Genomic DNA, 18,188 nt, shown 5'->3' with positions numbered 1-18,188 from the left:
ATTGCGGATGAGTTTGAAAGAAAAACAGTGAGAAAGAAAGAGAGGGAGAGAGAGATCGGGGTGAGGAGAGCGTCTGTATGTCCGAGTGTGAGCCTTGATGAGTGTGGGGTGTGGTTACAAATTGGTTTTATAATACCACTCATCTTCCAAGGGTATGACTCACGCTTGAGAGTCAGGAGTCTTTGAAAAACGGAGTTAACCCAAGGTCTGCTCTGGTTCAGAGTCTGTGTGAAGGGTCCCAGTCGTAGGTCAAATAAGAGATGTTCCTCTGGTCAAATCATACAGGGTTAGAAGGAAAACTGTTCCCTACATGTTTCATACCGAACCACTGATTTGGGGACATGCCCTGATGTCACGTGAACCAGTTCTCTTTGATTGAAGCTTAAATAGTCCATGTTCTCAAAGGGTAGACTCGGGAGAGTAGAAGACTGGCAGAATAAAACTAAAGAATTTTGCATAGAGGATAGATATATATGTATATATACATCAACGTGGCATCCCGTCGGTTACGACGACGAGGGTTCCAGTTGATCCGATCAACGGAACAGCCTGCTCGTGAAATCAACGTGCAAGTGGCTGAGCACTCTACCGACACGTGTACCCTTAACGTAGTTCTCGGGGAGAGTCAGCGTGACATAGAGTGTGACAAGGCTGGCCCTTTGAAATACAGGTACAACAGAAACGGGAAGAAAGAGTGAGAGAAAGTTGTGGTGAAAGAGTACAGCAAGGTTCTCCACCACTCCCTGTCGGAGCCTCGCTCAATAAACACTCACAACGCCGGTCTGGAAATCGAAACCGCGATACTACGACCACGGGTCCGCTGCCCTAACCACTGGGCCATTGTGCCTCCACTATATATATATAAACATAGATATGTTTCGACCAATGATTGGTCCAGGCCATGTCTAACTTAATAGCCCCACCTGATAGGATTATCTAAATCCTTTTTAAGTCAAGTTTTGTGGTATTATGGTCCATTCAAGTAGTGAGTTCTTGTTGAGTTGTATCCAGGTATAGGTGGCTTATCTGGTATTCCTTGAAGAAATTTGTCCAGACTTCGTTTAAAGGTAATAGGATCCTTTTCCTTTTTGATCGGTTTTGGGACACTGTTAAACAGGGCAGGGCCTGCTGAGGGAAAGGAATTGTGTCGCAGTGTACCTATATGTTGTGATCCTGAATTGGGCAGGGGACGTATGGCTCGTGGTCCCAACCCTGGATGAACTTTGAAGCTAATGTTCAGGTCGTTTGGGCAATACTGGCGGTATATTTTCCCCATCGGGCAAATGATGTATCGTTCACGGCGGCGCTGGAGAGAGTATATATATATATATATATATATATATATATATATATATATATATTACTGTCTGGGGTGAGTCATTCTCTTTTAGTGCCTTATTAATTTAACACACTCACTGGTCTGATTTCCACTTATTAACTTATTTTTACTAAAATAGTCGTTGACTATTGCAAAGGTTGCAAGACGCAACCGAAATTTTAGTAAAAATAAATAAGTTAATGAATGGAAATCAGATGGGCACAAAAAGAGAATGACTCTCTCTAGACAATAAAATATGCTTCAACACACGAATTCACATAAAGAATCTTGCAAACCAAGTACAAAAACGAAAATATATATGGTTGTGTGGTAAGATTGCTTCCCAGCCACGTTGTTCTGGGTTCAGTCCCACTGCGTGAAACCTCGGGAAAGTGCCTTCGACTATAACCTCAGGCCGCCCGAAGCCGTGTGAATGGATTTGGTAGATGGAAACTGGAAGAAGCCCAAGGTGTGTATATATATATATTCATTCTCTCTTACCTGTTTGTGTCTGCCTTCCAATTGCTGTTTTTACTGAGATCTCCCTTTTTAGTAGAAGAAGTAGCTATAACTCTTTGACTGCTATTTCTAAATTCGGTATGTGGTAAGGCAATTCGTTGCTAAACCCTTTATTGCTTAGTATATATATATATATATATATATATATATATATAATATATATATATATATATGTATGTATGTATTTGTGTGTCTGTGTTCGTCCCCCCACCATCGCTTGACAACCGATGCTGGTGTGTTTACGTCCCCGTAACTTAGCGGTTCGGCAAAAAGAGACCGATAGAATAAGTACTAGGCTTATAAAGAATAAGTCTTGGGGCCGATTTGTTCGGCTAAAGGCAGTGCACCAGCATGGCCGCAGTCAAACGGCTGAAACCAGTAAGAAATATATATATATATATATATATATATATACACACACACACGCACTTCAATCATTAGACTGCGACCATGCTGGAGCACCGCCTTAGAGGGTTTTAGTCGAACGAATCGATTCCAGTAGTTATTTGTTTTAAAACCACGTACTTATTTTATCGTTTTCTTTTTGCCGCACCGCCAAGTCACGATGACGTAAACACACCGGCACCAGCCGTCAAGATAGGGGACAAACAGACACACACGAGGGGCTTCTTTCAGTTTCCGTCTAACAAATCCACTCACAAGGTTTTGGTCGGCCCGAGACTATAGTAGAAGACACTTTCTCAAGGTAACGAGAGAGACTGTGTTGACTCCAGTGGGATTAGAACTTAGATCATATAAGGTTAAAAGGTTATCTGTCCCATGTTTTTACGACTGCCAAATCGCTACGTTGGTGTAAAAATACTGAAAAACACCAACACACACACACACACACAATGAGGGAGTCATTATTTGATTAGACGACGTGCTAGATGTGGCAGTCAAATCTCTCTCCAATTACAACCCGATCGTTTTAAATTCGGGAAGAATACAGTTATATAGTCCACAAGAAAAGCTTATTTTGGAAGTATATTTTTGCCACCATGAAATATCATATACATGTAATAATAATTACAATTTAAACTTTTCAATAATAAATTTGAAAAACAAGCAAACATAAAATCAAATAAAATATTCAAAAATTATAAACAAAAAAAAAATGAACACAAAATTATTTTCCCCCTTGAGTTTATATTATGATACCAGCCCCGCTCATACATATGTGTGTGTGTATATGTGTGTGTGTATATGTGTGTGTGTGTGTGTGTGTGTGTATATTAGGTTGGTGCATAATTATTGCGGCTTTTTTTCAATAAATTTTATTCAACAAAATATTTAAACAAAGCGCTAATTTAAACAAAACGCCAGGCAGCAATTGAAGTAGATAGTGAATATACTCCGGAATAATCATTTAAGGATGTTTTTGTTAAATGTTATTGTTTTGGTTGAATAAAATTTATTTTAAAAAAAAAGCCGCAATAATTATACACCAACTTTTTATATATTTTTTGTTTTTTTTCTCTTCTCCTCTATGAGTTTTTCACTGAGTGTGTATATTCATTTACTCATTGCCGGCCAACAAACCTAGTATGTGTACTTACGTTAGATCTCTGTATTTCGCTTTTACTCTCTCACCTCTCTCAATATGATGTAAAGCGTGACTGGAGAAACCAGCCAGCCAGCCAACCAACCAATATTTATATCGGCTTTTATTACATAAAGATATCGAAAAACTGTATGGCAGTATCGACCAGGCGATCGGTTGTATTACAACGCTAGTCACAATGCGCTTAGTATTGTTTTAAAATTCAAATGATGCTACCCAGCCGGCTAGACGAACAGGCCAACATTCCCCCCGATCGGAAGGTTAGTCTGTTGATGGGTTATCCAATTACAACGTGACATGAGCGATGCCGGTCTGAGAATTGAAACTACAATCTCACGATCGTGGGGGCAACACTCTTAACCACTAGACCACGTGCCTTCACATGGCAATATCTATATATTTTTTTATTCGTTTTAGTCATTTGACTGCGGCCATGTTGGAGCATGGCCTTCAGTCGAACAACTCGACCCCAAGACTTATTCTTTGTTAGCCTAGTACTCATTCTATCGGTCTCTTTTGCCGAATCGCCGATGTTACGGGACGTAAACACACCAATATCGGTTGTCAAACGATAGTAAGGACACACACTCACACACGACAGTTTTCTTTCAGTTTCCGTCTACCAAAACAAGGCTTTATTTGGCCCGAGGCTACGGGAAAAGACACTCGTTCAATGTGCCATGCAGTGGGACTGAACCCGGAACCATGTGGTTGGGAAGCAAGCTTGTTACTACACAGCCACGCCTGCACCTAACTGACTATATATATATAGTCAATTCAAATAAACGAATAAAAAGGGACAACATGAGGACGTGCATAAGATATGTATGAGCTAAATGATCTGAACTAAGTTAGGGGCTACACGGGCAACAAAGCCTCAACACCACTGTCCCCTATTCCTTTTACTCGCCCCACCGGCCTCCGTTCCTTCAACCATCGCCACTCAGATTCCCTTCACTCATTCTATCACTCTATCTTTCTCTCCACATTCTTGTGTTAAGCTCTCCGTAAAATACCTGTAACCTTAAAGTTACAGGTATTTTACTTCGGTATAAACAATTTGTTCCATCCATTCACCTGCACCGGTTGCCAACCTCCATCGCCAACAGTCAATTTGGCTTTACTCATCATTTAGTTCCACTCCCATTCTCTCTCACTCCACGTGTTATCTTATCTGAGAGCAACTCCCCAGAGCCGCAGCTATTTACTTCAATAGAACAGCTGCTGACATCTATTGACAATTTGTTTCACCTATTTATTCACTCATACCTCCACCACCAGACTGCTACCCCTCTCACTCTCACTTCACTCCACATACTTCACTCCTGTTACCTCATCACAGCAGCTCCTCAGAACCGCCGCTATTTACTTTTGTAGAACAGCTGGTGACATCTACCGACACTTTGTGCTTTTCTCACCCTCTCTTCCCCGCCACATTCTTTTCACGTTCACTCCCCCGTTTCCCGTCTTCTTCCTACTCCTCCCTATCCTCTGAACTCCATCCCCCCTCCCACTCTCTCTCGTTGTGTTTAGCCGTCGTCGCTGTCCTTGTTGTTTGCTGTGCAACGCGAACGAACCGAAGCGAATTGAGCACGGCTGCTGTTGGGCAAGACCTGCATGGAAATGTTAGTGTATTACCTACATGCATATGTACACCCGTGTATGTATATATATAAGTGTGTGTGTGCGTGTATACATGCGTACATATGCTGTAACTATGTATGAACATATTCTTTTCTTTCATTTTTTCCCCACTTGTTTCAGTCATTTGACTGCGGCCATGCTGGAGCACCGCTTTAAGTCGAACAAATCGACCCCAGGACTTATTCTTTGTAAGCCTGGTACTTATTCTGTCGGTAACCGCTGAGTTACAGGGACATAAACACACCAACATCGGTTGTCAAGCGATGGTGGTGGTGGCAAACAGACACAAACACACACACACACATATATATATATATATGACGGGCTTCTTTCAGTTTCCGTCTACCAAATCCACTCACAAGGCTTTGGTCGGCCCGAGGCTATAGCGGAAGACACTTGCCCAAGGTGCTACGTAATGGGACTGAACCCGAAACCATGTTTTTGGGAAGCAAGCTTCTTACAATACAATAAAAATTCATGCATTAACTGTGTGTGTTTCTATCTATCTATCTATCTATCTATCTATCTATCTATCTATCTATCTATCTATCTATCTATCTATCTATCTATCTATCTGCACGTAGTAGGGCCATTTACGCATTTATGTGCACACACGAGGGGCTGCTGAAAAGTTCCTTGCTTCGGGTGAAAGAAAATACAGGAGGATCATGGAATTATGATTTTATTCAACATATTTCCCTCTAGATTCACACTTATTGCAGCCGCCCTTCAGTTTTTCTGAGCCTTGTAAAAGAACTTAGAACACCCTTAAAGCCATAAACTTTTCAGCATCCCTCGTGTGTGTGTGTGTGTATGTGTATGTGTGTGTGTGTGTGTGTGTGTTGTGTGTTTATATGTATATATATGTATATATATATTATATATATATATATAGCTTTACGTTATAAATTTCTCTCTTTCTAGTTGAGACAGTTGACCTCTGACCTCTCATATGCGTTGTCTTCCACACCAACACGCTGCTTGATACGCGGTATGAGAGAATACCAAGGTACAGTTTTCGGTTCTAAGAAATTTAAATGAAGTCGGTCGCTGCATAACCACAGCGTTAACTCATCATACACCTCTCTCCCGCACTCTCAAGCATGCCTGCACGCTTACATCCTGACGCTTCGAAACATGCGCGCGCACACACACACATACACACACGTATCTCTCAAGTGCCAATATGGTTCTGGCAGTTTGTTTACAAACATTTTAGCGAGGTGTGATCTCAATCAGTCGCCAGACATACCAGCTAAACTACTACCATCGGCTCACTACGAGCTAACGAAGCAACTTATTCCATACAATCTCTCGATCTGCTAAACATGACAGCAAAATTTCCCTCAGCTCCTAGAAGTTTGAGTAAGGTAATGGAATCAGTATATCTGGACATTTCCAAGACTACTTCTTTCTGATGATGGGCTTTTGTGCCCGAATTATAAAGTTAATTTTTGTAAAACTTTCTTATTTTCCCTTTTCTGCTTCCAACCATAACCATCCTATCTCTTCGTATAGTTTGTCCAATGCTGGCTGGTTGATGGTAATTCTGGTGAATTACTGAGAAACCTTATAATCAAAGATGTTCCGTATACGACCGCTCAGCCTCTTGTGAATAGTTAGGATTATATGCAGTGCTAGTTTACGAATAGGTTTATTTTCTTAAAGCTAGCAGAGTGCGTAACAGCGTTGTAGTTCGCTTGAAGCACTGTAGTACCGAAGAAGAAAAAGGAAAATAAAAAAGCTAACAATGCAGAAAGCGCTGTAAACAATATGCCGACGCTCTAACGATTCGCCTAATCTCCTGCACTTAAACTCTCACACATCAGATCCTGCACGCATACTTTTCAAAATCTTTTTACTGTAACTCACTCACTGAAGCTTTTGCCACGCCCAAATTTTGTATACTGCGCACCGTCCTCACCTAACGATCAATCTTGGCACTCTTACCCCCACAACCCACTAACACCACAAAAGGACCAAGAACATTTAAATCGTATCTGTCACGAGTCGAAGGGCTCATAAAGCCGGCGTTTAATTCAGAACGAGATGGAAGTTCACCACAAAGTTAACTCCTCAATAGTTGGTGGAACTCATTTACAGTTGGGTGAACTGAAATAATGCGAAATGAAGGGTTTTGCTTAACAACACAACGCAACCCCGCCTAGTCCGAGAATCGAAACCACTACCTTACGATCGCGAATGCAATACCCTAACCATCAGTCTACACACCTTTCCTCTTTGAAGCCCATTTGAGTAAATAGACACTGCCTGCTTTTCGTCTTTTACTCGTTTCAGTCATTCGAATGCGGCCATACTGGGGCAGAGCCTTGAAGAGTTTAGTCAAACAAATCGACCCCAGTACTTATTTTGAAGTCTGTTACTCTAGAGCAGTGTTTTTCAAACTGTGGGTCCCGACCAGGCACGCGCCGTCAGTAATTACTCAGGGTAGGCAGTTGGTGACGTTTATGTAGTAAAACATACATACACACAAAAATACGCGAAACACAGGCGCGCGACTGAGTTGAAGGCAGATTTACTGTTGCCTTAATAGCCCGTAAAGAAAACGAAGTTGTAGGAATGTACGCAGCACGAGTACTACGGTAATACTATGTGTGGCTTAAATACTGAGATTGAAAGGCAGGGGCGAATTATGCCTACCTAATCTACAAAAAATAAAACATTTTGCATTTTATGCATAGTAATCAGAGTAACCTTCATAATTTCATTGAATTAGGTTCATATTTTGCCATAAAAGGAAAATATTACTATCGATCTATTTTATTCAGGGTAGGCACTCCCTATTTTGCCTACCCAGGCAGCACGTCTCTGGTCCCGACCCTTCAGTGGGTCGCGGCAAAATGTTTAAAAAACGCTGCTCTAGAGGTCTCTTTCAATTGGCTTAGTTAAGTATGTTTATTTGTGTACAGATGCAAATGTGATGTCGGAGTTCAAATCCATGGTAAGTACTGAGATCAGTATTTCAAAGAAGAAACAATTCTGCTTTGTTTTCGTTCAGTTAGTTTTGGGGGACATTTTTTTTTTCTCTTTGAAGTGTGAGAAGGCGATGCAGTGTCCTTACTCCGTATCGGTTCTTCCATATAACGGAAGCAGATGCAATCGATATTTAGTTTGAAATTTTAAATGTCTGCGAGGGACTTTCAAAACAGAGAAATTCTGAAGAGGAACAATAAAAAAAAGCAAGAGAATAGAAATAAAAGAAATAAACTGAACGTAACTGGTACTTTCATTATATCAGAAAGTATCAAAGGCAAAGTCAACATCGCGGAATTTGAACTCAAAACGTAACGGAAGACCAAATACCTCTAAACATTTCGCCCGGCGTGCTAACCATTCCGCCAGTTCACCGCCTCAATAATAATACCTTCGGCAATCTTTCGTCTCTAGTAGACCTTTCCGTCGATTTCCGTAAAAATTTTTTTTTTTTTTACATATGGGCTTGCGGGAACTTTTGAAGTAATGAAAGCGAAAGAGACTAAGAGAAAGCGATTTTATGACGAGGGAAGTTCTTTTTAAGTTACCGTGCATGGGAAGCATTGATGTACATGTGTGTGTGTGTGTTTGATGGGGTGTGGGAGACAGACAGTATGTTGTGTAAGTGAAGTGCTTCTGTTAGTGTGTGTGAAGAGACAGAGTAATGTGTGAAAGAAAGAGATAACTGAAATTTTTTACTCGGTGTATGTGTATATGTATGTATATTACTTCCAAAGTTCCCGCAAGCCCATATGTAAAAAAAAAAATTTTTTTACGGAAATCGACGGAAAGGTCTACTAGAGACGAAAGATCGCCACTATAGGCACAAGGCCTGGAATTATGGGGGAGGAGGCTAGTCGGTTACATCGACCCCACTGTGTCACTGGTATTTAATTTATCGACTCCGAAAGGATGAAAGGCAAAGTCGCCCACACCGGAATTTGAACTCGGAACGTAAATGTTCTAAAGTAGCAGTAATAATTTCTTATTTAAGCACAAACGCCAGATATTTGGGGTGAGGGTTAGCGCCGATTGAATATTAACTATGTGTTTCCCCACTGGGAATTGGGGTCCACCGCTATTTTTATTCTTAAAGCAAAACAAGAAGCAGAATTCAATAATCATTTCTGGTAAGTAGTAGTGGTGTGTGTGAGGGCAACAATGTGTGTATGCATAACAGTAAGTTTACATGAGATGTCAATGACATCTTTAAAAACATACAATAAGTTTTGTGTCACTCGATGCTGTAATATTATCGTGTCTAGTGGAGGGCGGCGAGCTGGCAGAATCGTTAGCACGTCGGGTGAAACGCTTAGCGGTATTTCGTCAGCCGTTACGCTCTGAACCCAAATTCCTCCGAGGTCGGCTTTGCCTTTCATCCGTTCGAGGTCGATTAAATAAGTACCAGTTACGCACTGGGGTCGATGTAATCAACTTAATCTCTTTGTCACTCCTTGTTTGTTCCCTCTATGCTTAGCCCCCTGTGGGCAATAAAGAAATAATTATTTTATCTACTGGCATGACTTTGTGGTAACAAGTTTGTTTCCAAATCACATGGTTCTGGGTTCAGTCCTACTGCGTGATACCTTGGGCAAGTGTCTTCTACTATAACCTCGGGCCAACCAGAACCTTGTGAGTGGATTTGGTAGACGAAAACTGAAAGAAGCTCGTCGTATATGTATATGCGTGTTTGTTTTTATCCCAACGCCGCTTGATAACCAGTGTTAGTTTTTTCACGTCCCCGTAACGTAGCGGTTTGGTGAAAGTGACAGATAGAATAAGAACCAAATTCGTTCGACTACTTTGGTTCGGATTGTTTAAAAATTAAATTTGTTTGAGATTTTGGCGGGACAAAAGCACCCCACCCACTTTCAGGTGGGCGAAGCAGCATTTTACATAATTATATGTGATGTAGATTAAATTTAACGGTGGAACCCGAAATAGATAAAGCTATAAAATGTAGCGTGTAGAATATTGGGTGGAAAATCCCTTTGGATACTCCCCACTCCCTACAAAGAGAAAGAAGTCGAATGCTTTCCCTTCTGTTTTCCGTGGTGGTGGTGGGAGTAACCGCAAGACCAGGCAGTATAAATAGGAGCTATGCCGCTGACCTCACCCCACCGCATATATATATATATATATATATATAATATATATATATATGCACAGACATACAAGTGTATATGTATATATATATATATATATATGCACAGACATACAAATGTATATATATATATATGTATAATCAGTCAGTTGCGTAGAAGTCAAGAAAAAAGTACATCTAAAATAGAATTTGATACTTTTATATAGTTGAGTGGACAAACGAAAGAATGTGGCATTCAACATATTTGATATGAGTTACATTTATCATTTAATAACAGTTAGATTTGGCTCCATGCGACTTAATTTCGTAGGCTCGTAGAACGAACCTACGAAGCTAAGTTGCATAGAATCGAGTTAAAAAGTTAACGAATAATACATAGCACCAACAGTTAAAACATGAAAGCCCCAAAACCACGAACGGAACAAAAATATTATTTGCTTACCGATGTTAACAAGTTTAACTTTGTCTTTCAGAATGGCATCCAATGCTATAGATAAGTTTTCCAGGTACTGATGTTGGTTAAGAGGTTTCTTACAGATTTTTCGACCAATAGGTTTCGATTGTAAGGCTTCCACAAGAGCAATAAGTTTGATTCCATCAGCAAATTCCGTTTCTAAATCAGAGATTTCACTTTCATCCGGCAACTGTTCATTCACCCAGTTTCTGAACGTTGTAGTTTGTATTTCGATCCATCGGAAGTCGTCTGGTCCAGTACGTTTCATAGACATAGCCGCATGGCCTTCCAATGTCCGCACATTTTGACCAATGCTGGAATTGGCCATTTTGCTGCTGTTGTGTTTTTTTCTTCTTTTATACAAATAATAATAATATTAATAATTTTCTACATAGACACAGGAAAAGGGAGCTGTCGCGTTTGAGGACTTGTTTGAAATTATTTTCTTTTCTCCGGAAGAATTAAAAAAAAGTAAACTTCACAACAATATGGTTGATAAATAAATGAAAAAATTCTCGCTAAATAGCAAAAAAAAAAAAACCAAATAAACCAGAAAAAAACTTGAAATATTTTCTAGGTGTTTACAATTTAATCCTTCTTAAATGGGTTTGTTTTCCTCTGTTTTTAGAACATTTAGACGTTACAAGAAATGAATGGTGGGGAGGAAGAAAAAGGTAGAATAAGAAAAATAGGATTTCGTAATGTTCATGCCACTCCCGAGAAGACCAACACTGTGGAAGTGAAGAAGTTTTAAGTGGTCTATTAAACAAGAATCAAAATAACTAGTATCGAGTGTTACGAACTCAGCTGATTTGAGGGGGAGTGTGAGTAAGAGGGTAAAGGAGAGCATAAGAGGAAGTAAGAGGAGCGAAAGAGATGATGAGTAGAAGTGAGAGGCTGAAGGTGAGCATGAGGAGAGGTGTGAGAATACGGGTGGAAGTGAGAGCGTTAAGTTCAACAGCAGGTCTCTCATTCGCTATCGTTAGGTATTGAAATAGCTCTTCCTTTTCTTATTTAAATTATATATTTATAAATAAAGTTACATTTTTTGTATTAATATTAACGAGGCAAGCACCAGGTGTCAACGTTTGGCGGAAGAGAAACGGAATGTTACGACGCCCATGTATTTGGGTTGCTTTTTCTTTTTTTCGAAGGTTATTTACAATGTGAATGAAAACGAGCGATCACCAACACTATAAACAAAAAATAGATTTGCAATCAATTAGTTAAGCTCCGAAATGAAAGGGCTTATCTTTTTGTTTTGCAGATCATTCTCAGCTCCTCATGTGAGAAGGAAAGAGAGAAGGTATTAAGGCAAGAGAGACTGAACGAAAGAAAAAAAGAAAGAGATGACAGACAATATGGAAGACTCAAAACTCACTTTTTGCTCCCCACCTTAGTTTCTCTCTTCTCCCTACTTTTAGCTCCCTTAGTTAAATATAATCCGAGATCCGTAAGATTGTTTACAGTCTGTTGTTAATCTTTTGTACTTTTCGTTGTTTCAGTCAAGTTCTTTTTATTATTATTATTATTATTTATTATGATTATTATTTTTGTTGTTGTTGTCATACAAGTTTTCAAACTGTTGCTCATTAGGGTTTCGTTGCTGCAGTTGTCATTATGGTTAATAATTGCATTTTGGCTGATATTGCTGCCGTTTATTCTTGCTTTCGTAGCTAGTGTTATCGCTGTCGTAGTTTCGATACAGACGAAGTGGAGTTATAAATCCTTTTCCGCCAATTTTTTTTTTCGGAGCATACAAATCAAACAACCCTCGAGTATACGTATCCAAATTATACACACACACACACACACACACACACACACACACACACACACACACACACATATATATATATATATATATATATATATATCTATTTACCGGCAAAAAACTTTTCACTGGTTGTATTCCCTTCTCATGTTAAGGCCATGCATATTTCGTCATTGTTATCATGCTTAACGTTATAGTTTTCTTGTAGCTTTTTATAAAAATTATTTCTTGTTTCTGCTGACGATATTGTTTAAATTCTCGCTCTTATATTTTTTTAAATCTTCCCCATTTATCTGTAAACTTTAAAAATTTAACCGCTTTTCTAGTTTCACCGTAAATTTCTCTTGCATTTGTGCACGAGTACATACTTATGTAAGTGCGTGTGTATGAAGAATTACAAAAGCAATACCTCTGACCGTATTTTCTTTCTTTTTTCTTTAATTCCTTTCCATTATCTTTCTTATATCATTTCTGAGATTTCTTACTTCGTCAACTTGGCCTTCTCACGACTCGTTCTGTCTGCCTGTCTCTCTCTCTTTTTCACCTGGCTGTTCAGGTATGGTGTATCTTTCTTTCTCATTATTTATCTATAAATCTGCCTATTTCTCCTTTCTTCTCATCTCTCTCTCTCTCACACACACACACTCACCTGTCCAGCTAGACTCTGTCATCTCACCTGGTTTACACCCCACCTTTCTCTCTCTCTCGTTGAACTTGCTGTTAAGGTATTGTGGCTCTCTCCCTCTCTTTCTTACCTATCTATCTGTCTGTCTGTCTGTCTGTCTATCTATCTATCTATCTATCTATCTATCTATCTATTATCTATCTATCTGTCTGTCTGTCTGTCTGTCTGTCTGTCTGTCTGTCTACCTGCCTGTCTATCTATCTATCTATCTATCTATCTATCTATCTATCTATCTATCTATCTATCTATCATCTATCTATCTATCTATCTATCTGTCTGTCTGTCTGTCGTCTGTCTGTCTGTCTGTCGTCTGTCTGTCTGTCTGTCTGTCTACCTGCCTGTCTATCTATCTATCTATCTATCTATCTATCTAATCTATCTATCTATCTATCTATCTATCTATCTATCTATCTATCTATCTATCTATCTATTATCTATCTATCTATCTACCTGACTATCTATCTATCTACCTGCCTGACAATCTGTCTATCTACCTGCCTGTCAATCTGTCTATGTCTGTCTGTCTGTCTCTCTATCTATCTATCTATCTATCTCTCTACCTACATACCTACCTATTTATCTATCTGTCTATCTCTCTTCTTCCTCTCTCTCTCCTTCCTCTCTCTCACCTGTCCAGCTATCATCTTTCTTCTCACCTGGCTTACATCTCTCTCCCATTCTCCTTGCTGTTCAAGTATGGGCTCTCTCTCACCTTGTCTCACGTCTCATCTAACGCACCCCACCGCCTGCCTTTCTTTTTCTCCAGTCTTCCTTTTATTTTCTTTCTTTCTTTCCTTTTCTGTCTGTTTCTTTCTCTCGTGTTTGTCAAAATAGACTCGCACAGAAACCCGTATCTTTGTGTGTGTTTGTGTATATTTGAACAATTGATTTGTGTGTGTACTTAGTGTTGTTTATATTGAGGTGTGTGTGTGTGTATATTCATATTTAAATTAGAATGTGTTTACATATGTCTAAATAAGTGAAGTTGTATGAGTGCGCGTGCGCGAATGTATATTGAAAATATTGTAATAAACGAATGAGGGGTAGTGGGAGATGGAGTGGCAGGAAGACAGAGAAGGGGGAGGGAGTTATTTAAGAGATTAGTGAGTGAAATAAACGAGGGGGAAGAAAGGGGGAGCAAGAGGAGAGAGATATACCTATACAAAGAAAGAGAGAGATTGTAAGGGGATTATGAAAAAGAAAGTAAAAACCATGTATGTAGAAGCATTATGAAAAAACAGGGAGAGAGAGAGAGAGATGAGTGGGGGAAAGTTAAAAAGAGGAGGAGTAGGAGGAGGAGGACGACGAAGAGGAGGAAAGTTTTAAAACTGTTGATGTGTTTGTCTCTGTGGAAGTTTCACTTTAGGTCTAATCCGATAGAACTGATATATGGATGGCTTATGGAATTCCAGCCGTGACCATCACAGCTTTTTTTTTTATATATGGAGATAATATACACACTCACACACACATGAAAATTATTCAGTATGTCTTGCAGTATTTTAGACTGCGCAGAGTGGATTTGAGGGACAATTTTGTTGCTATTTCAAGGAGATCGAGCGACCACATAGTAATGCAGTGTGTGTGTGCGTGTGGTGCCACTTTGGGTAATTGTCGTCTGTAGTCCTAAACTGACCAATTCTTTGCTAAGCAGAGACTATGGAAGCCCGTCGTGAATGTGTGTGTACGCACGCGCGCGCACGCACACACATACGTCTTAGTGCGTGCGTTATTCTGTTTGTTATCCGTCCCCGCTTGGCAATCGGTGCTAGTTTGTTTACGCTCCCGTGACTTGATGGTTCTGCAAATGAGTCCATTAGTGTACGTCCCAAACTTGAGAATCAAAAATGTACAGGGGCGATTTGGTAGACTAAACCCTTTTGGCACTTTACTAGAACGAAACAAGTAAAGAAGTAATAACAAAAATAACCCTTTCTACTCCAGGCACAAGGTCTGAAATTTTGGGGGAGGGGCAGTCGATTACACCGACCCCAGTACTCAACTGGTACTTATTTTATCGACAACGAAAGGGTCAAAGGAAAAGTCGACCTCGGCGGAATTTGAACTCAGAATACGAAGACGGACGAAACGCAGATAAGCATTTTTCCCGACGTGCTAACCATTCTGCCAGCTCGATGTACAGGCTTGTAAAGGGCGCATTTATTATTATAATATTATATATATAATATAATATTATACATATATATATATAATATATATATATATATATATATTATATATATATATTATATATGTGTGTGTGTGTGTGTGTTATATGTGTGTGTGTGTGTGTATATATGTGTGGTGTGTGTGTATATATGTGTGTGTGTGTGTATATATATATGTGTGTGTGTGTGTAATATATATATGTGTGTGTGTGTATATATATATATGTGTTGTGTGTATATATATAATGTGGTGTGTGTGTGTATATATATATGTGTGTGTGTGTGTATATATATATATGTGTGTGTGTGTGTATATTATATGTGTGTGTGTGTGTGTGTATATATATATGTGTGTGTGTGTGTATATATATATATGTGTGTGTGTGTGTGTGTATGTATATATGTGTGTGTGTGTGTGTATATATATGTGTGTATGTGTGTATATATGTGTGTATGTGTGTAAATATATATGTGTGTGTTATATATATATGTGTGTTTGTGTGTGTGTGTATATATATATATATATATATATATTAAATTAGAGATCAAACCACTATTAGGCAAATCAAACAATGAAAAACATAAGCCAATACATAAAATTAATTAATTTATATTATTTTAAATATATATCAAAAGTATTAAAAGTTTAATAAAAGATAAAGAGTAAAACACTACGATCGTTTCATGGCTATATAATTCGTAATAATTCGAGTTATGGTTACAGTCAATCTTCAGGTTAATTGAAATATCTAAAATATAATCAGAAATATTTAAACAATATTTTTAAGATATAAATAATATAATAATTTTACTTATAATAAATTCTATTATCAAACTAGAAACATAAAACTTAACAATTATGATTATATCAAAATCGACTATAATGTTAAATATTAATTTTAATTCATAAGGTAGGAAACCCACCAATAATCTAATATCGGTATTAGTCTATATCTAATTACATAAATATTTAAAAATGACTAATATATATAAATTATCAATGAAAATATATAAATGTATATAAATATTAAGATCTAAAATAATCTCTATAAATAAATATATATGCACATATAATAAAAACCTAATAAATTAATTTTTCATATTTAAAGATGAAATAGCTAATTTCAAAATACAAATAAACAAACTTAAACGAACTTTCGGAAATCTTATGTAAAATACTTATAGAAATAATCAATTCGTAGTATATAGTATCGAATAAATACTATAAATACTATAAATATAATTATCAATGGAAATAACTAGCGAATATCAATTTAAAGAAATAACTAAGTTATGCTATTAAATTAGACATGGCCTGGACCAATCTTTAGTCGAAACATCTAAGTTTATCAAAGTTTATCTAATTTAATTATAAATTTAAAACTACAATTAATACTATTAAAACATGTATATACAAAAGCCTAACTTAATACACCTCTTATGCTTGCTATCAAATAATAAATCTATCGCTAAGAAGTATCTTACGAATAAACTTAAATTTAATATCTAATAATATAGAAAATTACGATAATTAGATCATTACATAAACAACGATATTTACATAAGGAATATATATATATAAATCCTTAAAATCCTTTTAAATGTTTTAGCCCGAAGGCCGCGGCCATGCTGGGGCACCACCTCTGACATAGTTAAAATAATAATAATAATAATATAATAATAATAATAATAAGTAGGTGTAAAAACATGAACAAAATAAAAATAAACAAAAACAAATTACACGAACGTATATAAACAGGAGATACAAATATTACAGGCACTTCCCCCCCATACACACACTAACTAAACATAGACACACATAGAGGTATACGCATGCGCAAATGAAGACACATACAATAGGAATACAAAATAGAAAATGGCTGACCGTTAGTAAGGAGAGACACACAAATAAGAAAGAAGAAAGCAAAGGACCACTGATGAGGTCACAGAAGTGTGACGAAAGAACTCTGGCCGAAATAAGATTAAGATTAATGTAAAAAATAAATAACGCTGAAGCAAAGTAACACCAAATATTTAGTGCGTGTGTTTTTATTGGCTAAACTGGCAAAATGACCTTTCCTAAATACAACAATATATATATATATATTTGTAAATTGTATGTTTGTGTGTCTGTGTTTCTTCCACCACTTTCGCTTGGTAACCGATGTTGGTCTGTTTGCGTCCCCGTAACTTAGCGGCTCGACAAAAGACACCGATAGAACAAGTACTAGGCTTACAAAGAATAAATCGAGGGGTCTATTTGTTCGACTAAAGGCGGTGCTCCAGCATGGCTGCAGATAAATGACCGAAACATGTAAAAGAATATATATATATATATATATATATATATATATATATAGCACATATGAAAATAGGGGGAGGAAGTCAAAGAAATTTAGGAAGTAGTTGGTATTTGTTTTGAAACGAGAGAAAGAAAGAAAGTGGGAGAGATATGAATGAGGTGAGAAGTGGAACTCTAGCTCAGTGCCCACAGTTACACTGGCATGCGCAAACATACTTCGGTATCTAATCAACACGATCACGTGAGTGTGTATGCGTATAGGTATGTAATGTATGTATGTGTGTGTGTGTGTGTGTTGTGTGTGTGTGTGTGTAAGAGTAAATGTAAGGACTAGATAATTAGGCAGGTCAGTATACAAAAAATATTAAATACATTTAATACAAAACAATGTACATATCTTTACATATAAAAAGGTCCGACTTACACAATATATAAATTATATCAGCAATTAAGGGCGTTGAGTAAGAGTTTTACGAGTCCAACAGCTGTTTCTGGAGGTCATGGTGGTCCAGAATAATAAATGTAAATTGATTCTATCATCGGATAATACCAGCTTCTGTTTTTAGGGGAAAAAAAATTATATTTTAGGTGTTGACTTGCCTTACTTGTTCGTCCTCACATTTACTCCTCTACCTGTTCCATTTTAAATCTCTTGAGCACTA

General features: G+C 37.8%; 1 protein-coding gene across 1 annotated transcript in view; it reads right to left on the bottom strand.

Annotated features, from left to right (window-relative positions):
• LOC115222151 (filamin-C) overlaps positions 1-12,400 on the bottom strand; it is a 290,692-nt gene extending 278,292 nt beyond the window's left edge. Inside the window, exon 1 of the mRNA XM_036511485.1 lies at positions 10,586-12,400. Coding sequence (XP_036367378.1) covers positions 10,586-10,925 — 340 coding nt within the window. The 5' untranslated portion in view covers positions 10,926-12,400. The remainder of the gene's footprint in view (positions 1-10,585) is intronic.
• Between the last annotated feature and the right edge of the window lie 5,788 nt (positions 12,401-18,188).

This window comes from Octopus sinensis, linkage group LG19, assembly GCF_006345805.1.
Source record: "Octopus sinensis linkage group LG19, ASM634580v1, whole genome shotgun sequence".
Classification (NCBI taxonomy): domain Eukaryota; kingdom Metazoa; phylum Mollusca; class Cephalopoda; order Octopoda; family Octopodidae; genus Octopus; species Octopus sinensis.
This window is presented reverse-complemented; position numbering and strand designations above follow the sequence as displayed.